At 47.8% G+C, this 11,168-nt stretch overlaps 1 protein-coding gene across 2 annotated transcripts in view; it reads left to right on the top strand.

Moving 5' to 3' along the window:
- Positions 1-1,041: 1,041 nt before the first annotated feature.
- The window catches only part of SLC22A23 (solute carrier family 22 member 23), a 97,481-nt gene continuing 87,354 nt past the window's right edge, over positions 1,042-11,168 (top strand). For both annotated transcript variants that reach the window (XM_042808951.1, XM_042808950.1), the window contains exon 1: positions 1,042-1,542. In XM_042808951.1, the coding sequence (XP_042664885.1) occupies positions 1,042-1,542 (501 nt within the window). The remainder of the gene's footprint in view (positions 1,543-11,168) is intronic.

Genomic DNA, 11,168 nt, shown 5'->3' with positions numbered 1-11,168 from the left:
CGCACTGCATTAGTAAAGGCGCACAGCGTAAATAATTGATCCGCGCAGCGCCGCGGGCCCGCCGCTCCCAGCCCTCTGCCTTTAGCGGGGCGGTGCGGGGCCGCCCCGGGCGGCGGGTCCCCGCGGGGAGCCGGGCCGGCGGCGCGGCGGGAGCAGGTGCGGCTGCCCGGCGCGGCGGGGGCGGAGCGGAGGACGGGCCGGCAGGTGGGGGCTGCCGGGAGGCGGAGGCGGACGGCCGGGCGGCCGGGCTCGGCGCGGGGCGGCTGGGCGAGTGGCCGAGGCAAGGAGAGAGGCGGGCGGCGGCGGCGCTCCCGCAGCCCGGGCCGCGGAGAGGCCGGCGGGGCCGCCCGCTGCTGCTGCGGAGCCAGATGTGCGGGACGGGAGGCGGCCAGGGGCCCGCGGGGGGGTGCTGGGGGCTGCCGCCGCCGCTGCTGCCGCGGCCGGGGGGGGCCCTTTAGCTGGGAGCCGGGCAGCCGCATCGGGAGCTGCTGTTTTCTTCCCCTCCTTCCTTTGCTTTCTTCTCCTCCCTCCTCCTCCTCCTCACCAAAACCGGGAGAGGAGGCGTGTTCGCAGAGCCTTGCTGCACCGGTTTTGCTTGGTTCGCTGTTGCCGGGTTTGGTTCGCGGGGTGATTGGGCTGCGGGATTTTTTGTGTGCTTTCTTCGTTGTTGTTATTTTTTTTTCCTTTTTTTCTTTCCCTCTTCCCTTTCCCGTGGCCCATCGCATGCTCGGCTCCGGCTGGATCCTTCCCTTTATTTTCGGCGGTGCCGCTTGGAGGGGGGAAGGGAGCGCGGGGATGAGTGCCGCCTGACGCACGGGCACGGCGAGGGGGGCCCGCCGCCAGCCGCAGCCCTCCGCGCCCGCAGGGCGAGGGGCTCGCCGCCGCCTTCCCCTCTGCTCGCCCCGCTCCGCCGCAAGGTGTGCGTGCGCGGACGGCACAAGAAGGAGGAGGAGGAAAAGCCGCCCTCCGCCTCGCCGGCAGCCGCCGGGCGCCAAGGCTGCCGCCGTGCCCCCCCCTATGTGAGGCCCCCCGGGCGGCCGCATGGCGATAGAGCGGCGCCGCGAGGCGGGCGGCGGGGGCCGGCCGCTGCCCGAGGAGAACGGCTCCGTGCCGGGCGCCACCGCTCCCCCCCCGGGGCAGCCCCCCGCCGGGGCCGCCGAGATCCAGGCGGTGCCGCCGCCCGCCGCCTCTTGCAGCCCTCTGCTGCTCGACTACGACGGCTCGGTGCTGCCCTTCCTCGGGGGGCTGGGCGGCGGGTACCAGCGCACCCTGGTGCTGCTCACCTGGGTGCCGGCCCTCTTCATCGGCTTCAGCAAGTTCTCGGACTCTTTCCTGCTGGATCAGCCGGACTTCTGGTGCCAGCAGGCCGACGGGCAGGGCAACTGGAGCGTGGCTCCCGGCCACGGCAACCGCAGCGGCAACGGCAGCATCTTCCCCCCGGCCGCTCTGCCCACCCCCGTTGTGGGAAACGCCAGCGAGTGCGATTGCCACGAGTGGCACTACCGCATCCGGGCCGGCCTCGTCCAGAACGTCGTCAGCAAGGTGAGCGGAGGGCTGTTGGGTCCCCGGATCCCTGCTCGCGTGGAACCGATCCCCCCCTTTCCCCTTATCCTGTCCCCATTGCTGCGTGGGTTTGTCTTAGTCTCGTGTCTTGAGATGGTGTTCTCAGCACCGTTTGTGTGCGTGTCTGGCTGTCCCAGAACGTGGGTCTGTCCCAGACAGGTGGCCATGGGAGGGCTGGGGCAGGGCGCAGGCAAGGTGCCTCTCAGTTCTATATGTGCCGTCAGAGCCAAGAGCCGGGCTGGTGCACAGGGAAACATGGTTCAGGGAAATGGACAAAGTTCTGCGAATGTCTCTCATTCTACAGTCACGCCCTTGATATGGTTTTCAATAGAGTAGTAAGAGAGGAAATGTCTCGTGTGAGTTGTATAGCTGTTCTGAGGTAGAAAGCTCTGTTTTCTGCTCCCTGTTGCAATGGCTAAAGTGGAAAAATTCTGATGAGGGAGGCTGAATCCTTCCTATATTCAAAAAGAAGCCCCATGTCTTCACCTTCTCAGGTTTTGCTCGTGCTCTGGCTGTGTGAAGGCTCTGCCATGGGCCTTGTGGTGTTAGCAGACAGCTCTTGAAAGCGCAGTGTTATCTGTAGCTCTTGGAAGTGCAGATTTAAGCTGTTACACCAGGAAAGTGGTTCCCCTTTGGCTCAAAACCCCCAAACTCAGCACAATTACTTCCTGCTAGAAGTGTGTTAGGGATTAGCTGTGCTTATCTGATTGGGAGAAAGCAATGCAGCAGTGACTGGGTGGCCGGTGTGCTCATGCTTTGCTCTGCCAGCAGGTGCTGTTATTAATCGTTGGAAATCATCATTTCTCTTTGTGTCCCTCGAAAGCGTGTGCAACACTGGGAAAACAAGCAAAGCCAATCCTCCAAAAACTGGAGTCCAGAATGGTTTTAAAACAAGCCTGCTGCACTCCTTCCATGAGGAAAGCACAGGCACATGGTGGATTTGGTTGGCTTGTGGCGTTAGAGCGCTTGATGAAATTCAGCATATAAGAGAAGCAGATTTCCTTCTGTTTATAACCAGAGATGGAATGATTCGTATGCTTTTTGGGCTTCACACAGATGCTGGAGCATAAAGAAATGATCTTGAAATATTTCCTTCTAGTGCAAACTGTAACAAAATTTTTTCTCAAAATGTTGGGGAACTTGTGAAGGTCATCATCACGTTGGCCTCAGATGGTTGAGAGAGAGTTAGTTTGCTATCTTGCACGCTTTCTTAATAATAATAATAATAATAATAATAAAGTGTTCTTTGGAAGAACTTGCGGCAAAGGGCAGATCAATTTTAATGGATAAATAAACAGCTGCGGTCCCTGCTGTCTTGTTTTCTACTAGAAAGAATAATAATCATCTTTAGAGACTCCGGGTTTTTTCAGTGTGGAGTTGCAGTGTGTTTGCTTCCAAAAACTTGGCAGCTTTTTCTCTTCAATTTCTAATCCCTTATAATTGTAATTAGGTTGTTTTTATGGGGTCAGGATTCCTCCCTAGCTTGTGTTTTTGTTCTCTTTGGGGCTTTCTGGGTGGGTGTGCTGTCTGTTTTCATCACAGTAAAGAAAAAGGAAAAACCCAAGCAGAGCCTCGGTGTATGGCTGAATGGACACCTTCTATAAACCACCAGGCACTCCTGAGGTGTGGGAGCATTCCTCATCACTGCCTACTCTCCTTGTGCGCGTCCCACCAGCCTTGGTGCAAAGGGACTTTGCTGGGGGATTGAGGAGGTGTTCCCATCCCAAGATATTCAGATCTCCCTTAACTCCTCTCAACTATACTTTAGTTTCTGTGAAAGATTATGCAATGTTCTCATCTTTCTAAATAGAGTTTTATTAAATCTTAGTCTAATACGCAGTCATCTGTGTCATAGCCAAGGGTTATATGAAAATATCGTAAACAGAGCCAAAAGTATATCAATAAAAAATGCACTTTTATTTGGCCACTAGGCCACTTTGTTCCTGTGGTAATGCATTGGAACAGGCTGCCCAAGGAGGTGGTGAAGTCACTGTCCCCGGAGGTGTTCAAGAACTGTGTGGATATGGCACAGAGGGACATGGGTTAATGTGCATATACATGATGGGTTGATGGTAGGTGATCTTAATGGTCATTTTCAACCTTGATGATTCTATTACTCTAAGTTCTGCTGTCTCCACATCCTCTCCTCTCATGGTACCTCAATCCAGTGCGGTGTCTCTGCCCTTGTTCTCTCAGCTGACCCATCCCTACATCACACTTGGGGCTTGTGGAGTTGTGATGCAGCCTTACTCGTTGTCTGGCTGCTCCCTGCTCTGACCCAGGAGGCTGCTGGAGCTGGTGGTGGCCTCATACTCCTTGGAGGCCAGCACTGCCTCACCTAGCTCTGCCATCGCCCTGCCCTCCTCCAATGAGTCACTGGGAGCGCTGCTTTTTATAGTGCTGCCAGTCATTAGAACTGGGAGAGGTAATAAAGGACGTGCTGCTCGTTATTTAATGCCGTTGAGATACATATAGCGAAGAGGTCAGGTGCGTAATTTAACCACAGGAATTCCAGTGGCCATATTAAATCATGGATCTGAGCTCATGCCCTGCCTTGATGCATAAATCTTGGTCTTGAGCTATTTCATGTGTAAATATTCCTAAGAGAGTATCTCTCTAGGAGAATTCTCTTGTGAGGCTTCTTAATGCTAAATGCTTCTTGGAAGATTTTCAGCTGTTCTTTGTCGCATCGTCACCACTGTCACATCACCACAGAGTGCACCCCTATCACTTGTGAGACACACATCCTGAACTGTCCTTCGGGCCACAAGCTAGCAAGTGAATCATGTGAACAGGCTGTGTCTCGCTGCTGTCCGGAGGATGGATGCCGAGAAATATTTCCTTCTTTTTTTTGAAAAGGAGAAAGCTGAGTCTCACTTTGGCTATTTGCAGAGTGGCCATTCCAATAAATTAACATTGACATAACAAGCAGCGTAATTACGTTAAATGTATATTGCTGTGCGGTGTATCGGGAAATTGGAGTGTGTACTTAGCAGGGACTTCTCCAGCCTTGTCACTCTTTAATGGCTGCATCTTCTATCAGTCTGCAAAGCCAGCTGTACTCCTGGGGCGAAGTTTTCAAGGCAGTGCGTAGTTATGGGGCTGATGGCTGTTGCTTTTCCCTTTGTTACCAAGATGACCAGTCTGCTGTGTTCAGTATTGTTGTGTGGTGGTGTTTTGAATGCTAATCTGCATAATGGACACCAAGAGCTGGCAATGGGCAATGACCGAGGTTTGATTAAATTGCAGTGGATGGTAATGCATCCCTCCATGCGCGCTCGTGGCATTCCAGATCAGCAGTGCAGGGCCAAGTGGTTAGTTGGAGGCTGCTTTTTAATCATCTAGAACAATTATGTAATAGTATTTCACGTCTGGTCACATGGGAATTCTTGTTGTGGCTGCTTTTCTGTTCCGGATGCTTTGTTTTGCTGCAGTGCTGTTCCTCTTGGCTCTTTGCTTCCCACTTGATTTGGGTTGAATCATCTTCCTTCACAAGGAACGTGCCATGATTTTACCTACTTGCTGCTGGCTTGATCTTTTTCATTCCAGTTGGGCTGGGCCTCCAGCAGATTGTCTTCCCTAGAAAAGGGGAGCTTAATTCAGGGGAACCCCTGTGGTCCAGCTGTGAGAATGGGGCAGTGCTGTCTTGGTGGGGACCTGAGTTAGTTCAAGCAGTGGTGTGATGCTCTTTGCCTCTGCAAGGGCATGTCTGTGCCCTGCCAGGTTCTATTCCCTTATCTTTCTTGCAGTTATGGCATTTTTCTGGTCTGGTCTTTTGTTGTTTTGTCTTGCTAATCTGGCAGAAATTTAAATTTTTTAATTTTTTTTTTTTTTTTAAATCATCATTTTCTTTTTTCCTCTTGAGTTTTTTGCTGAGTTAATGAAGTGAAATGGCTCTGGGTGTTGCCTCATGCCCTGGGCTGCAGTGATGTCTTACAGGATTACTGCAGGTAACTGCAAGTAACCTGAATGGTTACAACACAAATCTGCATGTGATAACAGCGAGAAATTTGGCACTGCTCATGGCTTGGTATTTTTTGGAGTAGGAGACAGGTGTGCATTTCAAGAGCACTTTTAGAACACAGTTATTAATTCAAAGGGATCTCTGGCAAGGTCCTTCCCAAAAGGAGCAGTGACCAAGCTTTGGCTCAGTGCCTATGGGGTCTCATCCTTGGACATACTCAGAAGCTGTCTGGATGTGGTTTTGGGCTCCCGGCTGAGTAGCTTCTACTTAATCCCAAATCTATTAAACTCTCAAGTTATGGTACCCAATGCAGTAGCTGGGCCAGAGGCAATAAGATCAAAACTAGTGTATTCCCTTTGCCCATGTTTGCCTTGTATGGATTGAGGGGGGGAAAAGGGAAGCAGAGCGTCTAATGATGCTTTCCACTTACCGGGCTGCTAACGAACGCCATCTTAAGACAAGGCGTGAATCTATGTGCATTCTGGCTGAGCAGAGTGCAGGATGTAGATGGCTGTTTTGGTCGCAGCACCCACATTTCCCAGTGTTGGAGCTGTGCTGAGCTGGCTTTGCCTGCAAACAGTGCGTTATCATATGCTGATGTATGTGATAACTAACTGTCATTTCACTGGATGATAAACACGTTCCTAGTGAGCTCACACGTTGTTTTTCTTTTCTTCTGGGGGGTGCTATGTACACACAAAATACTTTCAAGCAATTGGTGTAGAAAACGACAACTACATTAAAATCGATATTGCCACCAGGACTCATATAGACTTTCGGTGTGGGTTTGCTGTGCTAGAGAGAATGTGTATAGAGTTAATGTTTATTATCAGCTTGAAGATAGTGTCTTGGATACTGGAATCTGATTTCAACCTACTGTAAATTTTTGCTTCTACAAATGGCACAAACTATAACTCCACATTACAAAATCTTCACACCATTCTCAGCTTGAGAAATCAGACTGATTCTTGGACCTTTCCTATTCCTTATTTTCTGTGAGTGTGTGAAACCACTGTGTTTTTGTTTGGTATTTGTGTTTGAAGAGGTTGGAGTTTTGTTGGTTTTCATTTCCACTCCCTGGTAGATCCTGTATCTCAGTCATTCAGTCTACACGCACCAGCCTTGCACCTGTTGTGGCTGGAGTTGTAAGCTTCACTGTGTATTTACCAACTGTTCAGGCAGTTTCATTTCTAATGTGCTTTAGCAGTTTTCTCTGCTTACTGTGGCTGCAAGTGTATGATTGTAAAAGATGCCCTCATCGTTTTCTGAAAGAAATTGTCAAGGAGGATGAACTGGAATTTAGGAAAAGCATTTAATCTGGAGCTGGTCATGCTGTTTGTCATGGTAACACTGTGATGAGAATTACAGGCCAGCTGGTTGTGAAGGTGTCCATTTTCAATGAAGTGACATCTGGAATAGCATGAGATTTGTGGTTTTCCTTCACTTAAAAACCGTTGGCTTAAATTAAAGCTTTCCAGATAAATTCTAGAGAGCTGCTAAATTCAGAAGATGTTGAAAGAGATTTAAGCTTTCATGTTGCTTTGGTTCTGTTTTCCCCATTAGCCTTCTAGTTTCCATCCATGTTCCCCTCTGCTCTACCTGGTGTCCCTGTCTGGAACAGTCATTCCCCTGCTCCTTCCTGCCCTTGTACTCCTGCATTGTAGCTGCATGTTTCAGGGTTATCCATCAGCAACCATAGGTAAAAAAGGAAAGTTCTTTTTTAAATTTCTAATCTTATCCTTGGCAGGAAAGTTCAATACGTAGTATGGAGGTGTGTGTTTTTTTGGGTTTTTTTTTTTTTTAGGCTTTCTATTCTGTATTTAATTTACGGCTGAGAGAGAGCCCCGTATATGGGTTGTCCCAATGAAACACCAAGAACAAAACATCAGAGAAACAAATATTTTCTGGTACTTGTTCTTGGGACACATATTTGGGCACACAAGGAGCAGGGTCAGGAAGATCAGGAATGCTGCTTGTAAGGTAAGTTCACCTTACCCAGCAGCACGTAGTTTATAGCTACTCTTGTGCACTGTTTCAGAGCACCAGGTAGGTGGTTCAGTTCCCTGGACCAGGTGGTTCATCCCCCAGCAGGATGGGTCTAGAGGAACTCATTTTGGCTCGAGTACTGTCTGTGTTCCTGTGCAGTAATGTGCTGCTGCCCAGTCTCCTATTGGCCCATGGGCTGAAGTTTGTGAGGATGTCTGCAGCGTCACGATGTCCAACCTGCAAATATTGTCGAGGATTGGTCTTTCTTACCTGAGTTACGAAGAGAGGGCAGGGTCATGGCAGTAATAACTGCATGTCACAATTAAGGCGTCTGATCTTTTTATCTGCAGCGACTGAGCAAGTGTTTCTCCTGACGAATGGCTTCCTTTTCTCATCTCCTTACCTTATCCCCGTTCAGGAGTTTTGTCCCATGCTTGGCATTTTTGAGATTTTTCTCCCAGTACTTAAGAAGGCCTATGTGGTTTGTTTCAACTGTGTATTGTCCTGAAAAATACTGGCCTTGAAAGTGTTAACTTGGTTTTGATAATCAAATGATAGTGAATGTTAATATTTAACTAAAACATTGTGAATTCTTTACGTATGACTTCTATTTACAGTGCTTGGACCTGTTCAAGATAGCAACTTGACAACTTGTTCAGTTTTCTATTTATCTGGATCATGAAGTCAGTCCCACCAGAATGTGCCTTTCCAGAATGAGTGTGGATAGCTAAAAACTGAAGTGTGGCATTAGGATACTGTGAAAAAGATTTGTCTTAGTTCTAGTGAGAGGTGTTGTTGCCTTGTCTTTCCATGTGCTTGGAGGGTGGCAAACATCTGTGGGTATTAAAACAAAGCATAGGTTTGAAGTCGGTCAGATTTGTGACAGTGGTTTCCCTGTGATGTCAGAACATATGTAGAAAAGATGCAGCACAGGTGTAGAAGGGAGGTGAAAGTATCCTACATGTGACTGTAGTGTCCATGAAAGCTGCAGGCAAGACTTTCTGCCTCCCAGTGCTTTGATCTTAGATGATATTGTGGAGTTGGCAAAAGGGGAAGCAAATTACAACAGCTGGAAAACAAGTTAGTCAACTAATCTTAGTAGGGTTAAGTCTGGAGAAGATGAGAATGTTTCATGATAAAGGGAACTGCTAGTGAAAATGAAATAAGTGATAGAGAAGTGGGTGGTATGTGGATGTTACTAAAACTGATTTAATCATGTTGAGTATTCACAAGACTGTCATATGATTAACAAATCACCTTTTAATTGTTAGTGTATTAGTGATGATTATTTACCTAGCAAACTTCCTTCTTCCCTGTCCCAGTGGGGAAAAGAAACAGATCTGAGATGGGACCGAGGCTGGGAACAGAAGAGCTAATTGCTTATGTTTAAAAGATGGAACTGTAGATTAGAAGAAACCTGTCTAGTTTTGTAGTGTTTCAGATTGCATCTCCTCACTGTTGGATTCTGCTGGCGTAGTGGTTATTGAATAGCTTGGAGGGTCATCTTCATCTGTTGCATAGACTAATGAGTAATTTGGTGCAGAGCGATGAAATCTTAAACAGAAGCCTTTTCTGTGTTAACTTAGTGACTGAGAGACAAAGTCAGTTTCTGTGGTCTTGTGTATTCGAAGTTTGTGGCTTGTTTTTTTTTGTTTTTGTTTGTTTTTTTTCAATCACACCACTTCTGGAGTAATGTCACCATGGTGGAGAGAAGACTACCTCAAGTGAGCCATGATAAAAGGCGTCAAATACCTTCGTATTTGATTCGTGCACATAGATGTGAGTGGGGCAGCTCGGCTGGCAGGCATGGAGGTGGGGCGCAGAGCAATGCTGGAGGAGCACAGCAATCAGCATCACATCACAGGGCCAACCTGTTTACCCTGAGGTATTATACAGGGCATTGGCTGACAGTATCTTAACGTACCTGGTGTGTTAGGTTTCCCTCTTTGCGAAGGAGCTGAAGTTTGCAAAGCAGGTGGGAGAATTGTCTTATGTATCAGTGTTTGTGTGGTGATGTGTGGTGGCGTGGCACCCAGCCTGTGTGCTTTATTTGTAAGGCTGAAATACCATACTTTAAAAAAAATGCTTCAAAAATTAGGATAGAAATCTCACAGCGAAGTCGTGTCTGTCCCAAAGATGAATTCCAACAACTTCAGAAACTGTTAGGTAAGGTTATGAGATCAACAGTTGTGTACTGTTTTGAAGGTATGGAAACAGTTTTCATAGGTACATGAAACTGCTTTCGTGCAGCACTGTGCAGTCTAATTATATCTTTCTGGGAAGCCTGCTGAGCACATGTCCTCTGGCTCATGCATCTGCTTCTCTTTCCCTGTCCCCCAAACTCCTGATTTTGTGGCATAGTCAAAAGTAGGTACACCCAAATGGTTGATACCATCTGAACAACTCCTTGCTACCTGAGTAGATGTTCTTCCAAACTTGGGCAGTTATTAACCTCCCCCCCAGTTCCCCTCAGTATCAGTGGGTACTTGCTTAGTAGTAATTTTAGTAGAACCATTTATTTTAACATTATTTATTTAACAAAAGCATCCACTTAGGGTGAAGTTGAAGGAAGTTAAATATATGGGGTGCTTGGAAGTCTAGTGTCACGCAGGAAGGAAGCATCTTGAAAGCCTGGTGTTCTGGGTTCAGTATAGGAGGTGCACGTTTCCTTGAGTAGCTCTTGAAAGCAAACATACAACAAATGCTTTCAGTAGTGGATTGCTGGCCTTCTTCTTGTTGTTCTTTTTTTTTTTTTTTTTTCCTTGACTCTCATTTTCCAGGTGAATCAGTTGTACCTGACAAGAACATGGGGCTCTTGCAGGGATTTCCTCTCATCAGTGGGAAGGACTTGCTTTGGAGACTATTGCTTCTGAATGTGGCTGGTCAAAGAAAGAGGAATTTGTTGTTGTCCCTTTTTCTGAAGCCTTTCAGGATTATTTGGTTTATATTTTAAACCTCAAATCACCATTTTGAAATGTGACATTATACTTACAGCTGGCTGTATTGGTGATCAAAAGTGCCAGGTGTTCCCAAGAACAATTTATTGATGCTTGAAGTACATTCGAAGATTGGGGAGTGTTTTTGCCCAGCTGTGTGCTCAACAGAGAGGCATTGCTGCCCTGAGCCTTGAAGATTAAAAAGATTAAATGCTCTTTTGTTGCTACTGCTGACAGGAAGGAGAGGCTGGAAGTGTGGCGGGGCTGCCCCTGTTGTATTTTTTGTCTTGATTTGTTGTTGTTCTGGTGGGTTTTTGTTCAAGGATGTCTGTCAGTAAAACCAACTTTGTGCTGTGCGACAGTCTGGTGTGTCTCTGGGTGGCTTCTCGTGCAGCCTCTTCTGTGACAGAGCTGCAGGGTTACTTTCTGTAGAGCTGAGCATTGTGATGTTTTCTGGATCTTGTATGTTTTCTCAGACTTTAATGTTAAAACACAGCCAGGTTGTTACTTCTGGCCGGAGACTGAGAGAGGAAGGAGAGTTGTGTCCTGTGACGACCCGTAGGGAGTTCTTGTCACTGTCCTCTACAGTGGCTGTGACTGTGAGCACTACTCCAGCATTGAGCTACTGGGTGAAGGCGTTAGTAGTATGGTAGAAGGATTGACTGTTCTACTTTTTTGGTTGGGTTGGTTTTTTTTTACTGGTTTTTTTTGGGGGGGGG

This window comes from Centrocercus urophasianus, unplaced genomic scaffold (genome assembly GCF_019232065.1).
Source record: "Centrocercus urophasianus isolate 14NV4802_14NV808 unplaced genomic scaffold, USGS_Curo_1.0 seq_11, whole genome shotgun sequence".
Taxonomy (NCBI): domain Eukaryota; kingdom Metazoa; phylum Chordata; class Aves; order Galliformes; family Phasianidae; genus Centrocercus; species Centrocercus urophasianus.
The sequence above is the reverse complement of the archived record's forward strand: the minus strand, read 5'-3'. Positions and strand labels throughout refer to the sequence as shown.